Source organism: Canis aureus, chromosome 10 (genome assembly GCF_053574225.1).
Source record: "Canis aureus isolate CA01 chromosome 10, VMU_Caureus_v.1.0, whole genome shotgun sequence".
NCBI lineage: Eukaryota > Metazoa > Chordata > Mammalia > Carnivora > Canidae > Canis > Canis aureus.
Window position 1 is genome coordinate 22,921,619 of NC_135620.1, and position 26,214 is coordinate 22,947,832.

The 26,214-nt window shown below is 46.8% G+C and overlaps 1 protein-coding gene across 5 annotated transcripts in view; it reads right to left on the bottom strand.

Annotated features, from left to right (window-relative positions):
- FSTL4 (follistatin like 4) overlaps positions 1-26,214 on the bottom strand; it is a 398,609-nt gene that overhangs the window by 6,547 nt on the left and 365,848 nt on the right. For 4 of the 5 annotated variants that reach the window (XM_077911667.1, XM_077911666.1, XM_077911664.1 and 1 more), the window contains 7 exons: positions 24,252-24,413; positions 23,754-23,888; positions 22,727-22,753; positions 19,353-19,471; positions 14,871-15,020; positions 7,830-7,937; positions 1,945-2,054 (listed from right to left, as the gene is read on the bottom strand). In XM_077911667.1, the coding sequence (XP_077767793.1) occupies positions 1,945-2,054; positions 7,830-7,937; positions 14,871-15,020; positions 19,353-19,471; positions 22,727-22,753; positions 23,754-23,888; positions 24,252-24,413 (811 nt within the window). The remainder of the gene's footprint in view (positions 1-1,944; positions 2,055-7,829; positions 7,938-14,870; positions 15,021-19,352; positions 19,472-22,726; positions 22,754-23,753; positions 23,889-24,251; positions 24,414-26,214) is intronic. The other variant, XM_077911665.1, reaches the window with a different exon arrangement.

Consider the following 26,214-nt stretch of genomic DNA (forward strand, 5'->3'; position numbering starts at 1 on the left):
CCTGATTCATCTATGATGTCAAACCAAAGGCAGTTGAGTTACAAATGCTCCTGGATTTATGCTTTCATCTCCAGCAGTGGTAAAGAAGGAGCCTGGAAGTGCCCTCCACAGCTTCTCCCTCTGGGGTGTCTTCAGATCCGCTTCCCTGAGGAGGTGCCAGCTGGGAAGCAGGGGCCCAAGCCTGGCGGGAAAGGCCAGGAGCCCTGATTGCCTGCTGGGAGGATCAGCAGAGGCCAGGGCTCTGCGGTTGTTCCCAGGACTAAATACAGAGTCAGAATGTGAGCAGCCAGTGGGAGCCAACGAGGACACACTTCCCAGGGGGAGCCCTGTGGAGGGGCAGCCTCTCTTGGGGCCCTGTTTACTAGGCCTGTGGGCCGAATCGCCTGCTGCAGGGCGGGCAGCAGACAGCTTTTACCTCTGCAGTCAGACGGCCACAGGCCACGGTGTCACTGCACTGCCCTGCCGGCTGCAGAGCCAGGCTTGGCTGGAGCCTCTGAGACACTAAAAGAGGGCAGTTCCTTCCGAGGGTTGTTGGGAGGACTGGATCAAACAGGGAGCTGGAGGGGAAGGGCTCAGTAGGTGGTAGCTGCTCACATCTGGACTCGGTGAAAGTCTGCTTTGGAGGTGGGTTGCGAGCTGCAGGGAGACCTGACTCCAGGCAGGATTTGGCTTTGATTTGAGAGCCTCTGCCTAAATCCCTGGCTCAGGGGTGCCTTTCGGTGCTTATGGATACCTAACTGAGCCTCAGAGTGGGGGAAATGCCCTCTTTAAAGCATTCTTAAAGAGCCAGAGCATTGGGGGGCACCTGGGTGGCTCAGGGGTTGAGGTCTGCCTTTGGCTCAGGTCATGATCCTGGGGTCCTGGGATGGAGTCCCACATTGGGCTCCCTGCATGGAGCCTGCTTCTTTCTCTGCCTGTGTCTCTGCCTGTGTCTGTCTCTCTCATGGATACATAAATAAATTCTTTAAAAAAAAAAAAGCCAGAGCATGGAAAGAGCAGGAGAGAAGAGCCCACTCTTAAAAGCAGTTTGAATGTAGAAGGCCACACATAGGCAATGTGAAGCCCGTAAGTTTGCTAGACTCCTGGCTGAATTCATGTTCTTTGGGGGGTTTCACCCTTTAGAGCCATCTTAGAAGCTCTTCCCAGGTGCTGTCTATAGGGAGGGGCTCATTAAAGGGCATTTTCATCCTTGGGCCCATAAATGGATGGGCCTAGTTTTAGAAGTCCAGTTTCAGTGTACAAAAAAGAGGTACTACTTGTTGGAGAAAGGGGTTTGATGGCAGACAAAAGAAAGGCATAAATAGTGCCCCCAAGACCTTTGGCGTCTCAGTGATTTTATGAGGGCAGGCTTTGTCTTCAGCAGTGGTGACTTTACAATAAGTGCTAGGGGTTCTCTAAAATGAATAAGCAGGGGGAGTGGCCAGGCTGGGAAGAGGTTTGCAGTTGAGACCATGACTGCCTTTATTAGGCTGTTCTTCTGGATGGTGATAAACAAGACAACTAGGAGGGCCTGTTTCCCCGCCTCTGCATGGCTGCTCTGGGGCCTCCTGGCCAGGGTCTTAGCTTCTCTGAGTCTCTGTTTCCTCATCTGTAAGAAGGGGTCAACACCACTTTTACTAGTCTGTGTGTGTGTGTGTGTCTAGTAGGTAGAGTGTGCTCCATTAAGCACAGTTGATTCCTTTCTTCTATGGTCCTCATGTTGAGAGTGAGACTTCCTGTCCTCAATGGGCCTCTGAAGGTGGTAGGAGCCTGGGTGCCTTCCTTAACTATGACCATCAAGGACTAGGGATGGTCCATTTCTCTGTCCCCTCACGAGGGAGCCCAAGGCCAGCTCAGGAGGAGTGGGAGAGACAGAGACGAAGGTCTTACAGTGGGCAGATGTAGCCACATGTAGGGCTGAGCTGAGTTATGGGGGAGCTTTGGGACACTGCAGGCCCGTCTCACCTGATATGGTTGATGATGAGGTTTGTTGGAGGAATAAAGAAATCGTCCACTCCTGCAAAAGGTGTGCGGATAAGGTGCTGGCCCTGGCCAGTGCTGGCTTCTGTGATCACCTACAACACAGAGCAGAAGTCCTCATGAGGGTCCACCCAAGTAGGGGCGGGAAATCTGGAAACATTTGCATGTGCTAGTAGGGACCCTTAGCAGACAGGCTGCTTGAGAGAGATGGGGGTGGTGGTGGGCAGGAGCAGAGTGGGAGCTACTTGGGAAGATCATACTCAGGGACTCATCCTTCTGGGGAGAGGAAGTGTTGGGACAGATGTGAACGCCTGAATCATGCCTCCTGCTCAGGCAGGCCTGACCCTAACCATAAGGTACACTGTCAGCCCCCTGATAGCATAGCAGGGACCATGTTGGGGCTTTCCAGAGAGGTCTCCAGAATAGAAAGATCAATCTGCTCAGAGATCATCTCCCTTAAAACTCAGAATCCCATCCAGGTCACCCTGGGAAAAGAGGGAGAGAGCTTTTAAATCACGAAAAAGTTAAATGGTGGAGTGATTTACTGGGTGGAGTGATTTACTGGTTCTGTATTTTCCTTTGGTGCCAGGTGCCTGGGCCCGTTTGTTGGGAATCTATCCTGTACTGCTCACAGAGGTGTTTCTCTGGGAAATGTGACTCCAGAATTTACTGGAGAAAGCAGGAATCCTGCAGAAATGCCATTCAAAGATGCTGCTCTTGCCATTTAAGCGCCTTGAAATTAGAATGCTGGGGATCGGGTCCAGTTGCAGAAAGGACCTGCTGTGAGAAATCAAGAACCAGGCACTGGCTTTTGTACAGATTGGGAGTGACAGCACCGTTGCCTCTGTTTCCCTGAAGGTAACACTTGATCCCCTGTGGCGTTGGCAGGAGGTGGCTGCAGCCGCTCTCTGGTGTGTAGAGGCCCTGCTGGGTCTGTGTCGGGGAGGAGCATGCCGGCAATGCAGCACAGAGCCCCGCGCCGTCGGGATGCCAGGTTTGGAGGTCCTGCCAGGAGGCCTCCTGCAGTCGGGCTGAGCATCTGCCCCTCGGCTACCACTGCCTTGGGCATAGGCCAGAGATGTGGGCCGGCCAGCCTGGGTCCCCTTGCCTCCTGCAGGTGCTCATCAGTCCCCAGTTCTAGGCCAGGGTCCTGAAAGGAGGGTGACCTGCAGCCAGATGAGGAGCTTGGCCGGCTGGTGGACCATTCTGGCTGAAAGGCCACAGGTGAAGCAGAAGAGGGGGAGCTAGCGCCTCAACACAGAGCTGAGACACTTTTCCTTATCTTGACATTGTGGCCGATGAGGGGTCTAGCCTGAGGCGGAGGACGGTGTCTCTTGGGGCTTTGTGACCCAGGAGGCCTGGAGTTCTGGACGTTCTTACCTTTTAAGAATAGGACTGCCTTCGGGCTCTTACTTTTATGGGAAAACAAACAACACGTGGCCTGCCTCCTGAGGCAGGGTTGAGGCCTCTCCCAATTGTGGTTCCCTTGCGGGCTGCTAAAGCGGGCAGGATGCTCGATCGGAATGACGAGGCCTGTGATTGTTAGCCTCGGGGCAGCTCCACAGTTGTAACATTGCATTAGGTTATTTTTCTGTGGTTTTTTAAAATGGCCAAATGACACTTCCATGGCAAGTGCATGGGGAAAAAACTCCTAAGTTGGGCATTAATACCAGCCTGAGGAAACAGGGGAAAATGTTAGAGAATTCCAGGAAGCCATATGATCCCTGTTTGAGATCAGGCCTGTCATTTCAGCTTCTAATAGAGATGGAAAATTATAGGCTGTCAGTGGTCAGTGTCATTCACGCTTCACCACGCTGACACCCTATATTCAGAGGTTACTTCATCAAAACGCAGCACTGCGGGCCATTGAACTGATGTGCGCCACCGCCTCATTGCTCTGACAAGTCTTGACTTCCTTCTTGGCCTGGCATCCTGGGACTAGTGGGCAAATGAATGATACGGAGGATTCAAGGGGACACCAAAGTTTCCTAAACTGGCTGCTGAGGGAAGTAGCTTCATTTCTAGAAACACCTTCAAGTGGTCCCAGCAAAGTTTTGTTTAACCAGCTCCTGAGTGTTGGATATTGAGAAACATCCAAGTGTTGGAAACATCCAAGAAATATCCAGTGTTGGATATTATTTTTGGCTTTGCCCGTAGAAACTGTGCAGAAACACATGATGTAGCTAATTTTTTGTCCATGTCCATGATCATGGCCTTTGGGTGGGTTGTGAAAAGTCAGGTTGCTGGATGCAGACTCACTGCTTTGAGGCTTTTGGTTCTCATTTCCAAGTTGGGTACCACAGGGCCGTGCCACTTGACATTCCCAGGAGTGTTTGCAAGTAGCAGTTGCTTTAGCCCTCACCCACAGTGATGAAGGCAGGTTCTTCAATCTGTTCACTCGTCAAGGCCTGGTTTCTAGACTTTGCCCTTGTGACGGTGGACATCGTGGTGTAATTCCCGATAGTAACCAACATGCTTTTTGTGTTTGGCCATTTAGGCAAAATTTGCTCTTGGTTTTGGGGCAAGAGTATTCATTAAGAAATTTCCTTTTTACGCATGTTTTTGGATATTTTTTATTAAGAATGTCTGCTGTATTTAATTAAATGCTTTCTCAGCATTTCTTGAAAATATCAGTTTTTTTTTCTGTTTTCATTTTTTTTTTGTGTTAAGACAATATTGCCTGATTTCCTCAAAGTGAACCATCATTGTATCCCGGGACTTTGTTCCCTGCATTAAGGTGCATTGCTGGACTCTATTTTTAATACCATATTGACCATTTTGCTTCTGTATTCATCAGTGAGCTGAGTCTATAGCTTTATTTTTTTATACAAATTTTTACAGCTTTTATAATTAAAATGAGGGTGGCAATTTAAGACAAAGAAGCTGTACATTTCCCTTCATGGGGTCTGAGACAGTTCAAATAATATTAAAATTATAGTTCGAAGGTTTGATAAAATTCAGCTGTACACTTTTTTGTGGCAGCTCTTTAATCTTTTCAAAAACCTGTAATTATTGTTCTATGTCAGGCTTCTGTTTCCTTAGGTTGGCTTTACTCCCAAGGGTGGGGGTTCGAACTCAAAACCCTGAGATCAAGAGCCTCTGTTTTATTAGGTCAGTTTTTTTTCCTACAATTTGCAAGCAATCATTCACTTCTAGGTTTTAAAACTTTCTGCCTCAGAGTTGTGATGTATTATTTTCCAAGTTTTTCTATCCTCCTTATTTGCAGTGACACTCTCTTCCCACCTCCTCATTATGTCTCCCTTTCTCAAGCTTGTGAAGGATTTCTGTTTATCTCTTTGTCCTGTTTTGTTTTTATTCATTTCCCAGTCTTGTTCCTTCTTACCACTCTCTTCTTATTCTCATTTCTTAACACAAGTACTTCTTCTGTGGGCTTTTAAGACACAGGTACTCTGGGTGCCCACCCTTCTCCATCTCCCATCATTCTAGATGTCTAAGAGTCACTTTATCATTGCTTTTGAGACAGTTTGTAATTTCCCTTGTAATTTCCTTTTTGATCCATAGTTATAAAGGAGTGTTTTCTTACTAGGTCATTTTAATTATTTCTAATTATCAGATACTGCTGCCTATAACGTCTACTTTTACAGGATTTGTTTCCCTTGTGGTTAATGATACACTTGTGTGGATGTGTGAAAAAACAGTTTTGCAGATGCAACGTTTATATTATAAGCAAGTGGTGTCATTACTCAATTTTCCCATATTATTCTTTCATCTTATTTGTACAATTTAAGTGCATTTTAAGTCAAGTTTTCCTTTATTTTTAATCACTCTTGTTTGAGGCATTTCATTGTTAATGGTGCCTGGTATCTCCTGGTGGCTGTTAAGCACATAGTATCTCTCTCTGTTTGCTGTTTCTAGTGCTTTCAACCATAAACCCTACCTTGCCTGATAACGAGGGGCATTGTGAATACATACTTGTTCATCAGTCCTCACTATTCCTGCCCCTTTAAATTCAACCTTTTATTCTCTTTATTGCATGTGTGTTTCTCATAGACAAGTTCTAGTTTGCTTCCTTCCTAACCCAGTCTGATTATCTCTGCTGTTCAGAGGAATCAGTTTGTCATATTTGGAATAATGAGACAGTCTCTTCCCAGCTGCTACTTTCCAACAGCATTCTCTGAACCTTCCCTTATCCCAATAAGGTATTTCTAAGTGGTTTTACTCCCTCTCCTTTCCTCCACTCCCTATGCTTACTTTGACTGAAATAATTTATCTTCCACTGCAGACTGGTATCAGGATTTCTCATTGAGTGTGTCTCTCTTAATCCAGACATCCTTATTTAGCACTTATTACCATTTCCAGAGAGTCTGTCCTCATCTGTCTTACTTCTCTGGGTTCATTCTTTGCAACTGTCTCCTCCTTCTCTTTCTTCATCTCAATGTCTCTGATCTGGTTCATCTGGTGTTTGTCTGGGATCTTTCCTCAATTCTGTTCCTCAGAGAGGGCAGGAGAGTGATGCGCTCTCTGAATTTCTTGCACATAGGGTTTCTTTGGTCCTGCCGGGGCTGGGAATAGGACTCTTGGATTTCAGCCCTGTAGATTCCATGGTCTGCCAGCTGCTGTGGCAGGTGAGAAACCCAGTGCCAATCCAAAGTTTTTTCCTTTATAGATAACCTAGGAAGCCATGCATTTTTTAGCTCATCTGCAGTAAATTAGGAAATTTTTGTCATATTTGGTTTCAGAAAAAAAAAATTTTTTTTGGTGCCTCCTCCCCTTGAATTACTACTGGAGAGGCTTTCCTGGAGCTGCCAGAAGTACCAATAAAAGTTATTTCCCTGGGCTCATGCTCTGCTGTGAATGACCTTTATTCAGGCTCGTAGACTCTCTAATGGGGATTTTTTATCAGCTCACTGGGGCCCAGGCTGATGGCATCCATCAAATGACAATAGTCTCAGCTTATAGGAGGTAAAGCAGTGTCTACCCCCTGGCCCACCAGTGGAGAGGCAGGCAGGCAGGCGGCCAGTCCCCTGGTGGAAGCTTCCGTAGACCCAGATGCCCCTTCCCTCTTCCCAATCTTGAGAACAGAGTGAACTTGGCTCCCTCTGTAGTCCTTCTCAGCTGGGGTTCTGAGATAATGAAGCTCTAATGTCTGGAGGCATCCAGTGTATGAAACAGATTAGCTTCTCTCCTGTGCATCTAGAATGGTTCTATGTAGATCTCTGGGAGAAATCAGGCATTCAAATCACTTTTTAAAGGGCTTAATCCTCTAGCATTAGAGGCTGTCTCATCATCCCTGATGAGAAAGGCAGAGGCAGGCACACTCAGCACAGGAGTGTTGACCTTCTCTGGCTGGTGGACAGGGGAATCCCACAGTGCTCCTGGGCCCAAACTGTTTCCAAGAGGCAGTGCAGTTCAGTGGCTGAATATTGGGCTGCAGAGCTTTGCTGCTGGATTGGACCATGGGCACATTACTGAATGTTTCTGTGCCCTAACGTACTGTAAGCACTCAGTAAAGGTGCTTCCATTTATGAGCACGATTGTGCTACTTTTCCTTCCTTATAGGCCCACATCTAGCATATGCTTTGACACTGTTCCTAGCCTGCTGAGCCTGAGGTGAGGAAAACCTTGGTTCAGGAGACACAGAGCCTGGGAGCCACATTCTGGTTGTCCTGACATCAGAATCTTATCCATCATCAGTATTATTGTCCTTAAAGGTAGGCCTGGCTGAAGATACTCTGGTAATGGTCTGTGAGGGGCTTTGGCTCAAGGCTGTTTCCTACTCCCTCCTCAAGCCATGATGGATACATTTTGGATAAATGTGATTAGCTACCTAGGGAAGCAAGAGACATGTATTAGGGACAGCGTCCTTTGTTTCCATGGGGGTGATGTTGGTCTCCGTGTGTTCAACATACCTGGAGGCTCGGGTGGGACTTGTGTATGTCCCCCCAGCTCAGGACCCACACTTGGTCATGAGACTTGTCATAGGACAGCTTAGCTGGCAGAGGGTCCACACCTATGGACTTGAAAAAAAAATACAAGTGGGTCATCATTATGAGAAGCTGACACGGTCGTTTCTGGGCTTTGTATACAAGACCATCATGCCTCAGGGAGAGGAAAGCCAACCTAGCAGCCGTGGCACTGAGCCTGCTTGGGAACCCAGGGCATAAGCCTCCCTTCTGGGTTTGTCTTTAGGGTCATAAAACTCTTGTCAGTAATTTAATCCCTTTTAAAAAACTTCTTGCATGTTTTACTTAACGGGACCCTGGCCATCTTGGCAAAAGCCCAAACCCAGAGGCTTTACGCTTTCCACTCAAGAATCAGCTGCAGTGTACTCTGGCCACTGCTCCCAGAAGCATCTGGGGCCTCTAGAGCCCTCAATGTCCTTCTCCAGGCTGAGATTCTGGTGAGGTGGCCCTTCCTCCTGTGCCAGCTGAGTCTGACTCTGAGATCATCTCTTAGCTTTGCTTCTACCTGTACATCCTTCCACTGGCGTCTCTGGGACCCACACTCTAGAATCAGGCAGACATTGTTTGTTGTTTTTTTTTTTTTTTTACTGCTATAACTGAAATTCTGCTACCCTTGGAGAAGACAGCCTCCCTGTGGCCCTCTCCAATGCTATTGTTTACTACTTCTTTATAACGTAGCTTTATTAAGTTCCAAAAGTCTCTTCCATTAGGTTCACAGCACTGGACTAGGGCCCCTGCTCATCCTGTCATTCTCTAGCCACTCCCTTTGTTAACCGATGTCAGCCTTCTGGGGGGTAAAACCCATCTGTACCCACTGGTCAAAACCTCTCTGAAGAATTGTCTGTGGAGTCTATGAATCTACTTTCTTTAATATTCCCATCGAGTTTCTGTCTTCATTATTCCACTGACCTGCTCCAGACCTTTGTGTCAGATTCAGAGATCACTTTGTGATCCTCCTTTCGGACATTTTAGCAAGATTCTACATGGTACTGTTCCCTTCCAGAAATGTCTTATTCTCTGAGCCTCTCATACCCCAAGCTTCTCTTCTCATTCTGACTGGTGAATGCTGGCATGTCTCAGGTCTTCATCTTTGACCTTATTCTGTCTACATCCTTTCTCTGGCTGAGTTCATCTAATTCCATGGCCTCAGATAACCTGCTGTACTCTGATGACTTCAGAACTCATTCCCCTGTTCATGACTTCCACAAATACAAAACTGAACTCTTGATCTTGCCCCTCTCTGCTCACATATATTTCTTCTCCATTGATTACCATCTTTGAATTTCCCTTTCACTTTCTTGCTCTAATTAAAAGCCCCTGAAGCCTCTTCCTACATTCATAAACTGCGATGTTCACTGCCTTCAGCTACTCCTCCTTGTTTCCAGCATTTCCTAGCTTCCTGGTTGCTTCCCTTCATTTGCTAGAGGCTTCAGGATCTGGTATGTTCTCCTTGTACCCAGGACTTCTTAACCCCACCAGCAGTAATACCATCTTGACAATGTCTCTAGTTTCTTGGTCTCTCTCTTTTAAAAACCCTCTTGATTACATATTATCTTCTAGCTACCCCATTTGCCTGCCCTCTTCACAGTAAAATTTCCCTAGTGTTTAGACTGTAGCCACCTCTCTCCTTTCTATTTACACTTCTCCTATCATAATTCATATTCTCATTCTGAAGTTGGTGTAGAGTTAGGAGACTGAAGAGCTAAACCAGTAATCTCAAATTCAAAACAGAGTTCTACAGTCTTAATATACTGAGGAGCAAAGAAAGATATGGAGGGGGAAAGATACTGAAGAACATACCAGGCTCTCAGTTAAAAACCTAGGCTGACCTCTAGGTCTAGGAATGAATCAAAGCAGAGTACGCCTTAAAAAACTTCATGTCGTGGGCGGGGGGTGGGGGTGACGGGCACTGAGGTGGGCACTTGACGGGATGAGCACTGGGTGTTATTCTATATGTTGACAAATTGAACACCAATAAAAAATAAATTTATATAAAAAAAAAACTTCATGTCAGGGCATCTGGGTGACTCAGTAGTTGAGCTTCTGCCTTTGGCTTAGGTCATGGTCCTGGGATTGAGTCCCATATCAGGCTCCCTACAGGGAGCCTGCTTCTCCCTCTGCCTCTCCATGTCTCTCATTAATAAATAAATAAAACCTTCAATTTAGTCTTGATTCAACTTAGTACTTGGTTAAAGCGACTCATTGTCTACTCTCTCTGGCTAGCAGAGGAAAGGGTAAAGTCTCTTTGGTGGTTGAGAGCTCTCTCAAGTCTATCTTTTTATATATGGAATGCTAAGCATTTAAAAAATTACTAGGCAGTACAAGATATAGACTATATAACTAAAAACTATTAAAAATACAAAAGAAACAGACCCACAAATGATTCATAAAAAGATAATTCTACTTATGTATATAAATTTGTAATTAAAAATAAATGCAATACCTCAGATTAAGAACTCAATAGGTTAAATCCATATTAGGCATATCAGAAGACAGGACTAGTGAACTGAAAGACAAGTTGATAGAACATACTAACATTGAAGCACAAAGAAACAAAAAAGGATGGAACGAAAGAGTAAAGGAGACATGTAGCACACAATGAAAATGTCTTTTTTTTTTTTAACCAGTTTCCAAAGAAGAGAGAATTCCAATCTGATGAAAGGTATCAGACCACACATTCAAGAACCACTAAAACTTTCAAATCAGAATAAATACAAAGAACATCCCCCTGGGCACATCATCGTAAAATTGCTAAAGATCAAAGAATCTGGAAAGTAGTCAGAAGAAAAACGATACATGACCTTCCAAAGGGTGACTGACAGTTGACCCACTAACAAAACAATGGAAGACAATGGAACCGCATCTTATAATGCTGAGGATAATTGCCACAGTAGAATTCTATATCAGTGAAAACAGTCTTTAAAAGTAAAGGGCAAATAAAGTTCTCTTCAAACAAACAAAAACTGTGAGAATGTGTTACTAGCAGATGTGCAGTAAAAGAACTATTAAAAAAAAGTCCTTAGTCACAGTGAAAATGATCTCAGATGGAACTGTGTACTTTAGGAAGGAATAAGGAGCAGTGAAAAAAGTAAATATGTGGGCGAATATAAATGACTATCAACTGTACAAAGTAATACTAAGCTCATGTGGGATTCAATTATAAACAGACTTAAAATTCATTCCTACAATCATGCAAAAGGCAGGAGAGGAGTTAAAGGAGTTACTGTTGTACTGTTGTTTGATCACTACCGAGGAAGTGAAGTCATAAATTATATGGGACTGTATGGAGGGAAGGAGGCAGGTTATAATCTGAGGTAGTAATAGCAATAATAGAATAAAAATATTGGACTAATCCAAAAGACAGTAAAAAGGAGAAAAAAGAACAGGTAGGTCAAATAAAAAACCCAGTAAGATGATAGATTTATCTATTATCTACATCATTAATTGCATTAAATATAAATGGAGCAAATGATCTAGGTAAAAGATCAAGATTTTTATACTAGATAAAGGCCAAAACCTAAACACATGTAACTTTATAAATGGACATAGAAAAGTTGAAACTGAAAGGATGGCAAAAATACAGCACGCCAACACTAATCAAAAGAAATCTGATCTGTCTAGACTAGTATTAGACAAAAACAGACTTTCAGGCAAGAAGCACTGCCAGAGATAGAGAGATTTTATAAGAATGAAGAAAACTTCGCCCTAGGAATTCACTACATTTTTAAAGCAAAAATGGATAGAATTTAGATAAACCTCTAATCGCAGGGTGAGACTTCAGCACACCTCTCAGCAGCTAATAGTGGACAAAGTGAAAAATCACTTAGAAGATCTGAACAATGCAGTGAACAAACTTGACATAACTGACATATATACAGAATACTGTACCTAACATTGGGACACACCTTCTTTTAAAGTGCAAATGAACATTTTTATCCACATTGATCCTAAGTTGGGTCATAAAGCAAGCTTCAATGAGTTTCAAAGGGTTGAAATTATTCAGAGTATGTTCTCTGGCCAGAAAAATCAATAACAGAAAGTCTTCTGCCCAACTGGCCTGGAGAAGCCACAATCCTGCTTATGTCCCAATTTCCCCTACAATGAGTGTGCACCAACGCATCACTGGGAGGAAAAACCACAACCCTGACAACTGGTCTCACTTTCTATTTATATCCACCATCCTTCAGCAGGCCTTTACATTCACTCAGCAGTCCTATCACCGTGCCCTGCTCAGTTCAGTCTCAAATGCACCCTTCACCTCTCTCCTCAAACCTCCAGGGTTGGGGATAATTTCCCCTCTTATTTCACTGGGAAAATACAAGCAACCACAGGAGATGTTCATCCGTCTACCACCAACTGTAACTGTCACCTCTTTGTAAGTGTACCTGAATATTTTCCATTTCCTTCTGTTTTATGAAAGAATGTGCTTTTATCTACAGCTAGCAGGTCTACTTCTCTGCCCTGGATTCCAATGACTCCTGCTTACTTCAATGATGCAGAAAAAAGGGAACGTGTGGAAGGTTTTTTTTTTTTTTTTTTTTTTTTTTTAATTTTTAATTTGTTTTTTAGCATTACACACATACCTATATACATATAAATGTTGTAATGTCACCTATTCTAAAAAAGCTTCTTCAGTATGCTCTTCTACCCACTGCCTCATTTGACACCCTTTACTTATATTTAGAGCAAACCCCCTCAAATTGGTTGTCTGTATTCACCATCTCTATGACCTCAAGCTTGTATTCCACGATCATTTTATCTACTCCTGCCAAGGTGATCCATGTGATACCAAATCCAGTGACTGACAGTTGACCCACTAACTGGTTGATTCTTAGTCTTCATGACACACAAACGCTCTCAGCTATATCTGACATCACTGACCACAAAGTCTTCCTTAAAACACTTGTTTTTTTGGTTCCTGGAATCCTCAACCCCCTTCCCCTCCCCAATTTTCTTCCTACCTTTCAGACTGCTCTTGCTTGGTCTTTTTGTTGGCTGCTTCTCTCCTTCCGGATCTTTGTGTGTTGGAGTGCTTTAGGGCTCCGACCCTGACCTCTTCTCCATCTGTACTACCTTCAGTGATTTCATCCACTTCTCTGGATCTAAGTTTGTATGGTGATGATACTCACACTGACATCTCTGACCTAGACGTCCTGTTGGACTCCAGATCTGTTTATCCAATTGCTTATTTGATAGCTCTACTTACATTTTTGTTTTCATTTTTTTTAAACATTTATTTAGAAAGAGAGAAAGAGAAACAGTGAGAGTGCAAGCAGAGAGGAAGGGCAGAGGGAGAGCAGCAGACCTCCTGCTGTGCATGGAGCCTGATGCAGGGCTTGATCCCACAACCTTGAGATCATGACGTGAGCTGAAATCAAGAGTTGGATACCCAACTGACTAAGTCACACACGTGGCCCAGCTAACATTTATTTTTATTTTTATTTTTTTCCAGCTAACATTTATAAATAGCAGTTTACACTTGGCAGGTCTAAACCCAAATTCCTAATTTTTCTGTCTTCCTGATCCATGGCCTGCATGTCTCTGCCTTGCCTGAAGTCTCTATACAGTACACTGGTTTCCTATTGCTATGATAACCTATTACCACAAACTTAGTGGCTTAAAACAACACAGATTTAATTCTCCTACAGTTCTGGAGGCTGAAAGTCCAAAATCAATTCCATTGGGCTGAACAAGGGTGTCTGCTGGGCAGTGCTCTTTCCAGAGGTTCTAGGGGAGGTGTTTACTTGACTTTTTCCAGTCCCTATAACCACATTTTTTGGCGTGTGGTCCCTTCCCCATCCTAAAAGCCAGCAGTACCCTAGTGTGCTTCAGTCCTTACACTGCCTCCTGCTCCTACACAGCTACATTTCTCCCTGCCTCCCTCTGATAAGGGTACTTGCATGTTCATCGAGGTAGGGTTCACCCAGGTAATCCCAAGTAACAGTCCATTTAGAAAACCTTAATTTAATCCTATCTGCAGAGTCCTATTTGTCCAAGAAGGTGACGTTCATTGGTTCTGGGCATAAGGAAGTGGGTATCTTGGGGACCATTATTCAATCCACCACTTACAGTAAATGGCATCACCATTCTACAGTTCCTCAAATGAAAAAGCCCCTAAACGACCTGATGTCCCTCTCTCAAAACTTATATTCAACCCAGCAGAGAATCTTTCCACATTTAAAACCTGTCAGGAATCTGATCAGTTCTCACCACCTCCACGGCTGTCTGCATTTCTTGCGTGAATTATTTCAGTAGCCATGACTCTGCTCTGCTTTGCCATCGGTTCTAAACAGAGCCTGACTTTTTAGTAATATAAGTCAGATTAGATCACTCCCTGGATGAAAAGCTTTCAGTGGCTTGGGCTGTGATTTACCTCTACCCTCACCATACCCCGCTCTCCCCGCTTCTCACTGTACTCCAGCCCCCACGGCCAGCCCTCTGCTCTCACACTGGGAGGCCCACTGGGCACTTAGATCTCAGAATCTGTTTACCTCAGAGCAAGAGCCAATTAAAAATAGTCTACCAGGGGCACCTGGGTGGCTCAGAGGTTGGGCATCTGCCTTTGACTCAGAGTGTGACTCTGGGGTCCCGGGACGGAGTCCCACATGCCTGTGTCTCTGCCTCTTTCTCTCTCTTATGAATAAATAAATAAAATCTTAACAAAACAAAACAGTCTTCCAGTTCCTCTCTCACATTTGACCTGTAAATAACTCTTAGAATTTACGGTTCTCTAACACTCTGATTTATGGCCTTTTCGGTCTAGAATCTAAATTCTGGGGCTTTACTGCTCATTCATGGCTGTTTTTCAAGACCCCAGAACAGCGCTTGGCACATAGTAGCTGGACACGAATCTTCTTTGCTCTCCCGGCCCTCAATCTGACTGCCTCTCAGAGGAGCTGGGCAGGGTGCAGAAAGCCAAGAGGAATGTAACAAGCTGTGCCCCAGAACCAGAAGCCCCCCACTGCCCCCTCCCTTAGAGAGATGTACCTGTAGAACTTTCTGAGCTTGCACGTCCACCACGAGGACTCTGTTCAGTGCTGGTTGGGCCACGTAGATGTACCGGTGTCGGATGTTCACTGCCGAGGCCCACTGGCATGGCTGGGTGGCATTTCTTTCCCCTTGGGGACAGATTTCTTCCTATAAAGGAGATAAGCTGCCATATATCTTCCTAATCCCTTGCTCCCCACTGCCATGCCTGAGTTCCCTCTCTCTTCACCCTCCCCTGTCCCTCTGTTCCTTCTCCAGAATCCACAAACCTGACACATGAGCCCTCCAACATCACCTGCTTTTAACATTCACCTTTCACCTGCTCTTACTCGTGAGGCTGTAACTCCCTCTGTGTGATTTTTTACCGGCAGCCACAGGCCTGCTTTCTTCCCCTTTGTGTGCACATTTGCCCCTCTCTGAATCCCCATCAGATAGAAAACTGTTAATGGACAGACTTCCCCAGGAGTGACCTACCCTCTGCTTCCTCACCGCAGGGTCGGCACCGTTCCCACCAAGCTCAATACTCTGTACTTCTCAGTTATTAAATTAAACCTGTGCCACTTCTTTATTTGAACTTGGGGCATCATCTGACACTGTGCTAGTCCTTGCTTCCTTCCCCCTGCCACCCCACCACAGTGGCTGCTCCTTCTCTGTTGCTTGATCCTGCTCAGTTTGCTGATTTCTGTATGTTGGAAAACACAGGGGCCACCGGATGACTTTTCCTCTCCAAAATCCACTCCCGTTGCTGAGCTCATCCAAACCTATCACATCAAATACCATCTATGTGCTTCCCACTCCCAAATTTGTTCCTTTAGTTAGAGCCTCTTCTCTGAACTCCAGACTTATGCAGGCAACCACCTAGCTCTACTTGGCTGTTTGATGTACAACTCCAACTTTAGAGTCCAAAATCATCTCCCAATTTACCTCCTAATCTGGCTCATCCCATTAACAAAATGGCAGCTCTGCTGTTTTACTTCTTTAGACCCAAACCCTTGCAGCCATCTCTGAGTCCTCTTTTTTTTTTTTTTACTCCTATGCTCAGCCCTCATCCACTGCATCAAAATCCATTTCAGCTTTACCTTCAAAAAACATTCAGAATTTGACTTTGCCTCATTGCTCCCTACCTCCAACACCTTGGCTCAAGCCATACTCTCTGTTGCCTGAGTAACTGGTTTGGAGCATCCAGGATGTACTCCCTGATTCCACCCTGGCCACCCCCACCCCCACCTGTTCTCAACACAGAATCCATAGGCATCACTTTAAGTCTGCCCATGTCCCTCTTCTCAACATGGTCCACTCCATTAACATTCCTTCTCACTCAGAATAGGATCCAAGTCTTCCCTGAAGCCTACAAGGTCCTGTCCACTCTGGCTTTTGCTACTCCTCTGACCTTCAGCTTTTCTTGCCCTTACCCACCATGCTCCATGTACATGGCATGCTTGCTTTTCCTTCCTCATGCCCCCCTCCTGCCCTAGGCCTGGGTGTTCATTGGCCTAGCACCACCGACCTACCTCACTCCTGTATCTTGCTGCATTTGTCATTTGCCACCTGACTTTATGCACTGATTTGTCTACCTCTGTTTAGGCTCTCTTCTGTCACTAGATTGCTCTGTGACAGCAGGCTCTGTGTCCATCTCCTTCACCGTTAGCTCCTTAGCACCTAGTAAAGTGCCTGGCACAAAATGAGGGCCTCAAGTATATTTGTTGAATGAATAAATGAGCGAAAAGGGGGACCTTCTTTTCCCTTACCTTCCATGATACACAGTCTCATGTTTTTCATCATGACATTGGCCCCCTCTGTCTCAGTCTCCTCGTGGTTCCTCTTAGTCTGCCTGTCCCTTAATTACTGCCCCCTGCCCCTGCCCTGCAGGGTTCTGTTCAAGTGTTCAACTCAAACCACTCACACACACCCTTGGTGGTCTTGTCTACTGCCCTGGCTTTAGCCAAGACCCATATGTAGATGGCTCCCAGATCTGTGTCTTTAGTTCAGAACCACCTTCTCCAGTTCCTGCCTGGTTCTCCCACAGCCTCCTCAAACGCAGCCACCCACCCCTGAGCTGCTCCTCTCCTCCATACCTGCTCCTTCTGCTGGCTCTTCATCAGCAGCTGGCCAGCCAAGACCAAGCATGACCATCCCCTTGCTGCTTCCTTCTCCCCTACGGTCTGCCACGAGTGAGTCACCAAGGACTATGGAGCCTCCTAAATCCCTGAGTTTATCTACTTTCCAGTTCTTTCCTAAATGACTGTAATCACTTTGGGGCAGAGCTTTTACCTTCTACCCTGGCCACTACCCAGTATCACATTCAATCCTCACCAACTACCTCAATTCATACGTGAGAAAACAGAGGCTTGGAGGGATTAGGTCACTTGTCTAAAGCCACTCAGCCTACTGAGCGACAGAGGTGGGCTATGAACCCAGGGGTGCCCTGCTCAGAAGCCTGTGCCCTTATCTACTACACGTGAGGCTTCCCACTGCACAGAGTGGATGCCTCACCCAGCAGAGATGCCCGAGAGAAGACGTACCAACTTCCTTCTTGCTCAGCGCTTTAACAAGAGGCTTGCTTCATGATAACCCTCTTGGGAGGTGTTTGGGCATTTTCTAGAGAAGAACACTGTTGTTTGGGGTTGTTCTATAGCTAACCGTGGTCCTGTGCTGCCTGAAAGGTCTGCAGGGCCTGTCTTTACTGTGTCTTATTCTAGCTTCTTAGGAAATGTGAGTTGTGGTTAGGATTTTAGAGATTACCCTCGAGCTACAGATTAGGTTATTGCAAATCTATGAGAAATTAGTGCCCATGTGACAGGGTACAATTATTTAAACCTAACTGCTAGAAATTAACTAGAACCACTCTTTCTTGATGGTTTCATGGCTACTGAGTGGAAGAAAAATTCATCAGGGGTAACACATCTAAAAAAATAATTCATATCAAACAGCCCAGAAAACAGCTGTTCCAGAGCTACAAATGTGAGGAATGCAACAGCCTGAGACACGCCAAAAGCCAGCACAGCAATGCAACAAGGTGGCTGCGGGAACTCACTGGGGCCCTACCCACTTCCACCATGAGCTCCAGCTCCATGCTCACCTGTTCATGCACTGTATGTCCCCAAGCAGAGGGCACGTGGGGGCTTGTAGGGGACTCTTCTGGGTTAATGCCATTGTTCTACCATCAAGTAGCTAAGGTTTTTACCTTATGCAAGTGACCACCAACACAAGGCCAAGTGAGAAACCAATGTGAGGGACAGAGCCCTGGGGTGTGGGTGTGGGAGGAAGCACAGTCTGGAGGACACCTCTGGACAGTTGGGTCTTGGGGGCTACAGGGGTGTTCCTGGAACTGCTGCCAGCCATCACCTCTTCAGCCTCTGTTCATGGTGCATTGCCACTGTGCAGTGGGCTTCATACTTTGTAGCACCTGTGACACTCAGGGCATTCTCATGCTTAATGCTCTCTCCCCTGGTTCCTTAGGGGTCACTGAGAACCTCCTCTATCGACTGGTTGAGAACCTCTTCCTTTTGTAAACTCTGTGATCCTTAGGTTCTGTGACACATGTTCTCCAGGCTTCCTTAAAGCTACTTCTTTTGCCTGCCAGAGAGCCGAGGACTCTCCAGCTCACCACTGCCTTTTCCTTCCCACTCCCCATCTTCTGGATGTTTCTATGCTTGTGTCCCATGGGCATCTCAAACTCAGGGCATCATAGGGCACCCTCAACTCCTTGAGGAGGAGACAATCTGCTCTGCTTTTGGGATCCCCAGCCCCAGACAGAGAATGAGCTGTATCCCCCTAACCTGCCTCTCTTCCTCTTCCTGAGTGAAGCGCACTGTGCCCCTCCTAGCAAGACCCTGGATTACGCTTGTGGTGCCCGTTGATGTCACCTGTGAATAACACTAAGATACACTCAACTATCCCCTTTGTCACTCCCCCTGGCTTGGCTAGGTCACTACCCTTTCTCACGTGGATGATCACAACATCCTGTGTACCTGCTTCTTTGCTGGGGCCCTGCACGTGTTCTGAAGCAGCCCCACCATGGCCATGCTTCACTTGAAGGCCTCCAGATGTCCCTAGAACTCTTAAGATAGAACATTAATACTCCTTGGCTTTGACCCCAGTCTATAGTCACCCTAATCTCAGGCACACAGAGTATGTGCAAGTCCCCGGATGTGACGTGACATTTTCTGCTTCTAGTGGCACCTGCTTCTAGTGGCACCTGTTTGGCTGTCTATTCACACTGCTGTCTCCATCCTTTCTCAGTGAACTTGCAGAGCAGAGAAACCCATCTGTAAGCCCTGGGTCTCACCTAGGGCTCTGTGCACGGAAGTCTCAAACAAGGAAGGACACCTTCAACTCTTAGCTTCATGGGTACTTTCTCTGGAGCCTTGGAACACATGTGGAACAACACCACACATAGCAAACAGAATCAGAAATCGAGGGGCACACATGATGTGAGACTGACTTTGAGGATGTTGTCTGTGTCCCAGCACAGACACTTACATAGCTCATGAAGATCTTCTCAGTGGGTTTGAGGTGCCTCTGGATCTCACAGTCCACGGGGTGCAGGATGATGATGCCATCATCGGAGAAGACATAGAACATGTTTCCCACACTGAGGCCTGGGAGGAGCAAACATGGCCATGGTTATGCATCGCCCTCTCAGCAGCTAGACCCCACCCTCCTATCCAGCTGCGCTGCAGGGTCACAGGACCTGCTGGGCACACAAGAAACCTGCGGTTTGGGTGCATGCGGTCCAGGCCCAATGTATAAGTGCAAGTCAAGGTGATGTGAGACGAGCAGGTGGTGTGTGGGCAGCATGAGGACAAAGTGCCGGAGGGCTCTGCAATCCCAGGCTATCCTTCCAGACACGCAACTCTGCCCTAGGGCATCTAGGACTGGCCACCAACACAAGTTTTCAAATATATGACAGTCTTGGCTCTCACATACATTTGATCTTTCCTATTCTGAAGTCAGAGTCTCCCTTGGTTGACTGTTGTCAACTAGTCCAGTCAGATGGCCCAGATCATGCCATAAAAGCAAAGGCTCTTATTTATTTTTTAAAACATGTTTGTCTATAGCACCATTCCCTGGAACATGGCCTAAGAATGCTGTGGCTGGTACTGCTTTGTGCCAGTTAAGTCCTGGCCTGTTGGTGCCAGCAAAGCCCTCCTTAAGGACAGCTGGCTGCCACCTGCCACCTCCACCTCAGCAGTTCCTCTGTGGCAGCCCCACGTCAGACAACAGGGCGGTGGCCTGGTCATGCCCCCTGCCTGCTCCCACCCCTGCCCAGGTGTGGGCCTCGGGGGAGAAATCTCAGACTAGCAGGGAAGTGGCCTTGGGATGAGCCAGTTCTGCCTCCTTATTATAAAGACATAAAAACCCCCGAGGTCCAAGGAAGGGAAGGGGCTTGGTTGAGGCCACCTGCATTTGTGCCAGAGCAGGGGTCCGGCCCCTGGGCTCTGTGGCATCACCGTACACCTCTCTATGAGAGGTAAACATGGCAAAAAAAAAAAAAAATAGGCAAGGTGTGAGTTCTCCCTTTCTCTCTCCCTCCCTTTATTTCTTGGGAAGTTAGAACATGCAACAGATTTCCATAAATGCTAAGAAAATTAAATATATGAAGAACACGCTCCTTCTTAGCATGCTGAGAAGCCTGGTGCATGGACTTGACTATCTGGCTAAGTTTTTAGTGTTAGAAACCAATACAAGAGGAAATAGGAGCCAGCATTCCAGCTGCTTCCAGTGGCTCTGCAGGCAGTTTTCTGGGCCCTGGGCCCCCAGGAAGTACCAGTGCCTGTGGTTCCCAGTGTGGCCCAAGGTCTCTGATTCCCTGACACAGGGATCTGGGCAGGAGGGGCTCTGGGCAGGAGGGGCTCTGGGCAGGAGGGGCTTGGCCACCGGGAACAACTTGACCCCAGCCTCGCAGAAGCTAGTAGGGCCTGGGAGCGCCCTGCCCAGGCTCCAGTGGGGAGTCCTAGGCGGCTGAGTGCTAGCTGAAGCGGCCACCCAGGCAGTTCCTGCCTCGGCTCCTGGGGCATCCTAGCTCCTGGCACTACGTGCTCTGTCCCCGTTTATCCTGTCCCAGTGGGGCCTGCCTGTCGATGCTTACCTGGCAAACGTCTCTTGCTCAGACCTATGGGCTGAAGTCCCTGCCAAACTGGAGACGCCAGGGACGGCCTCCTGGGACGTGGATAGCCGAAAGCTAGCAAGGCAAGCTTGAGAGCTCAGGGACTCGATGTGGGCTTGCCACTGTGGCCACTGGTCAGGCTAAGCACAGTGCCTTCCCCATAGCCAGCCACGGATGTGGGCCTCAACAAACGAGTGGCTTCACAGGAGAGCCAGCCTCAGGATCCAGCCCCCCGGAAGGCTCTGTCTGAGCATGGCTTCTCCGAAGGGGGCACGAAGGAGCTTTCCTTGCTGTGGTGAGCCCCCTCACCTCATTTCTCTTGTAGAGACCAGACAATTCCCTGCGGCCTGCCAGCCTGTTTGCTTCGGCTCCTATTGTTTTCCTGCCCCCAGCTTTGGGTTCTAGCTGTGAAGGGTTCAAGTGGCCGGCTATCTGGGCAGCATGGATTTGTTTGCCACTATGCTGTCCCGTGTGAGCGCAGCACCCGCCAGCACCGAGCCTGAAAGCAGCTGGTGCTGGGGGGGCGGGGGGGGGGGGGGGCGGTTCTCAGGTTGGCCTCAAGGTGGGGCCTCTATGGCTGTATTTCATACACCCCAGGGCCTCCTGCATTCTTTGCTGGTCTCCACTTTTGAAACTTGAGCCTCTTTGTCCTGAACTCCCTTTAGGAAATTATCACTTCTTAAAGATACAGAGGGAAAGCTGTGTACCTCAGGGGCCTAGGAGCTGGATCAGGGGAAAATTGTCCATGATGAGTGGCAGTTGCTACAACTTGTCTTTCCAAGGAATCCTAAAGCCTACTGGCATCAGTTCCTCATTTTTCAGGCTCTGCTTCTGTTTTGCTCTCAGACTTACTGGAAGCAGCAGTGCCTGATGTTCAGGAATTGTTCTGTGTCTGTGTATGCATTCATATGCGAGACTCTAGGCAACGCCAGGGGGAACATTCATGAGGGAAAAATAAGACAGGAAGTAAGCTGGCTTTTAAAGAGGGAGATTTTGTGCTTCACCCTGAAATCACATGGTGCATTCTGCTACTTCTCATACTTCTCCCTGACCCCCCCTGCATCCATGAAACTGCGGAACAGGTTACCTCAAGGGAATCTGAACCCTACTCTGGGCAAATGCACATGCACCCCACATAGTGACTTGGACTCTGTAACCCAGTTCCCATCTGGGCCTGCTATTTTTTGAACCGCATGAAATTGTCAGTACTAGACCATTTTTGATGTATAAAAATGGCAGCTTTTTAAAAGGCCCAACCTAATATCTAAAGATGGTTTGATACATACAAATTTTAAAAGTCTATTCATTTAAAAATATACCTGTAAATATACATTTACAGAAACCATGGCGGCTGTTTCCTTTGCCATTTCCTCAAAGTAATCACTAAACCCCAATACTAGTATCAGCTCCTAGACAAATGTTGAAGGCCCAGTCTGACCAGGAACCCCTGCCAAGTAGTCTGCTTCAGTGACCATTTCAAACAGCTTTAGATGGCAACTTCCTACTTTTAAGTTCTAATGGACTAGTGCCCATTAAAGGCACTAGCAGGGTTTATATCTGCTTCTCACTGTGCCACTTGAGTTTGACATTGACCTGCTCCCTCCCATCTGATCTTGTAGGCGCACCCCACTTGTGGGGACCATTTGGTATCTGGAAAAGCTGATAGCGGCACAAGGAAATATGGCCCATGATGGAAGCATGAACACAGGTGATCACAAGCACAACACAGAAGGAGCAGGCTTGGTACCTTCCTCTCGCCACAGAATGTTTGCAACTACAGCATCAGAGAATCAGAAAAGCAGGAACATGATTGAGAGAAGGAAAAAAGAACAATGCAATGTCAGCATTTTTATCTTAGTGATTCCATTCATGGATGTACTACTACCTAATCCATCATGTGTGGAGTCCCCACCACCCTCTGCCCCAGCAACAGCACTCTGATAGGATTCTGAATGTGGACCAATGTTTCCAGGTCTCAGGACACTTTTGATTTCTAATCAATCTTTGAAATCAGGATCATAGAAATGAATGGGATCCTCCACTTCTGTGGTTGACAAGGAGCAAGCACCATCTCTCCCAGAGCTCTTGGTTCACTTCTAGAAGCCATATTGATTTTCAGCTAGGATTCCCCTAGGAAGACCATCTGAAACACTTTTGACAGTCTCCTTTGATGATGAAGACTCAGAGTGGAGTCTTTGAACAGGGCAAGAGATCACATCTATCACCTGCGTCCATGGAATCACACCTGCAGAGCAGTGGCTACAAGGGAGGGCACACTTGGCACACTAGGCAGGCTATGATCCCTGGAGCAAAGGTTATGTGTGCACGTGTGCCCAGGCCACTTCCTGGGCCCCAGTGGGACGGCAGCATATGATACAATTATTGAACTGGCATCTAGTGTATCATATAGTGAATGTGCATCATTGGCTGCTGGGTGATAGTATGAGGACTGTGGTCTGTGGGTAAGGCCAGAGATTCTAGTCATAGGGCGAGTAGGAGGCAGACCTGGGGCTAGGGTATGCAAGCTTCCTTGTGGTCTTGGGCGCTCTCTGCTGTCCAGTGAGTTTCCCTGTCTCTGTGTTGTCTAGGTTGCCAGGGAAGGTCTGCTCACCTCTGGGCCCCCTCTGCCCCCAGCTGTGAGCACGGAAGAATATAGGAGTTTACCCCTGTCTTCAGGGGCTCATAGATGGTGGCTGCAGCCCCAGTCAGTTGGTCCTCTTGCACCCAACACCCCCCAACCGGTGCAAGAAGCTCAAAGGCAAGAATGGACTCACGGGTTTTTCTAGCCGAGTCTTCGATGAAAAGTGAGGAGATATCCTCGTCCACGCCCACTTCGTTTTTGGCAATGCAGGTATATGCCCCTGTGTCTTCATACCGGACACTGCTGATGTGGAGCTCGCTTCCATTGGCTGTGGGAAGGACAGTGCTCCAGATGGTCTGCTCTCAGTTGGGACCTTCCTCCTCCCTCCCATCTCCCTTCTATTCAGAGTGGAGAGGTTAAAAACACAACCCTTCAGCAGGGCTGGGGGCAGCCAATGCTCTTGTTGGGCTGGAACAGCTGAACTAAACTGTTGACCTGGGACCTGATTGACAGCTTATCATCACTGCATTCAGAAAGCCCACAAGACCTGTGTGAGTCCAGATAGCAGGAGAATTTGGGGAAACATTTGTTCACTCCCAACACATCTGACTTAGAAACACTTCCGCTGCTGGGGGAAGTGTCAGCTTGAACTTGATGAGGATAGCAGAAAGGCACTGAGGGCCGTTCTTACCTAATAGGGAGAGCTGTTTCGACATCTGGGTGGAGACATCCATTCCATTTTTCAGCCAAGTGATTCTGGGCATAGGAATGCCCTCTGCATGGCATCTCAGACTGGCTGCCACCCCGGGCTCCTGTGCCTGGGTCTCTGGATACACGCGGATGACTGGTGGCACTGCGGATGAAGTTGGTGCTGGTCAGAGAGGGCCCACACCTGGCCTCAGGCCTGTGTCTGGCCCTGAGACCTGCTCCAGAGGGTGGACCCGGAGGCAACTCTGCTGTTCTCTCTGTAAATAGCTTACAATCATCCTGTTCAGCAACTCAAGCCCTAAAAGAGAGGGCTATAAAATGGACTGTAAGCAATAAATGTGTCAGGCTGTGTGCCCTGTAATTCATGACTTTCGCCATTATTCTAAATATGATCAGAAAGACATCTAGATATTGAATGCTGTTTAGCTGCTACACATAAAGGGCAATAGCCGCTGCACATTTATTTCTGAATGAATAAAATTCAGATATATTATTTCTGTTATCGGAAAGCCATTGGACAGGGGCTTAATTTTTTGCAGGAAGTGCTTCACAAAGCACTTATGATCACTTTCTGGCAGTGCTACTAATTACATCACCACTCTGGGGAAGTCCATTGATTTTCCAGTGGATCATAGTTATTTCTCTACTTCTCACCCCCAGCACCATGGGTGAAAGGCAAGTGTGCCCTCCTTGGCTCAGCTATGAGCCCTGCCAGTCAAGGTCAGCACTGAGGATGTAACCTGGTCCATTCATGGGAAGAACACAGGTGGGTAAGGTATTGGCATCCACTACAGATGGTGAGATGGGGAGGAATGTGGGAGATGCCTGGAGGAAGTGAAGATTGTCTGGAGTATCTTCCCTCTCATCCCTAGCTCTGGGCCCAGGAAGTAAAATAATTATCATTTTCAATGGGATTGAGGGCTCTTACCTATCTATATATTTTACTTTACATAATTCCAAAATGGCTTCCAATTAGCTTATGTAAAGACCCCTGGATGTTAAACTCAACACACCTATTCTGGAAAGGTGGAAGATGGATTCTTCCTTAAATATGTCGCTACATTTTCCCAAAGGTATCTGGAAGCTCCTATTGTCTGATAAAAGAAAGTGTCCCAGTACTTTAGGACAGGGATTTTTCATGGGACCAGAGGTAGAACATGTTGATGCTTATGTAGAAGGAGGTAACACTGTTAATCCTGGAACATGAGCAAGATTTCTAGTGATCTAGCTTGGGAAGGCTGAGGACAAAGAAAAAACTTCATTCCCTTGTTGTGAGAAATGGACTGTGCAACTCCTCTCAAAACTCCTTAGGAGGCTTCTAATCCAATTAACTCAGTCTGAGTTTCAAATCTTTCCTCTGGTTCACCTATGGGGTAAAGCTGGGGGGCTCAGGAGAAAGCCAAATGGACAATCAGCAAAGGGTATGAACCCACCTTCAGAATAGCTCAGAGCTATTTCTGTAATATTGAACTTAGAGGCATCCTAGGACAAAGCACACAGAGACCCAACAACAACACAACCTAAATCATTTCCTAGGTTTTCTTTGTTGGCAGTTTTGGGGAAAAGTTCCAGGGTACGACAGAAGAGTCTTGTTGTAGATCAGGTCACTGGGATGGAGGAGGTAAATGGGGCTCTAGCTAAGACATATCTAGAGGGCTGCTTAGAACATGGAAGTGGATTGCCTTTCTCAGACTCCCTTTTGTTCAAAAAGAAAAGAAATAATAACTTATCTAGACAACTTCCCTACACTGTGAATTTGGAAGAGGGAGGAATGGGGTTCAAGTTGAATAGATAGTAGAGTTTTGATCAGGAAGGTGTAATTCAAGAGCACAGAGCTAGAACTGGGGGACCTAGGAGCATTGGACCAGTGGGGAATTGGAGAAGGTGGTAGAGCGCCCAGAGTTCTACAGTGTGGGTGGCCATGACCTAGGAGTTAATAAACTTCT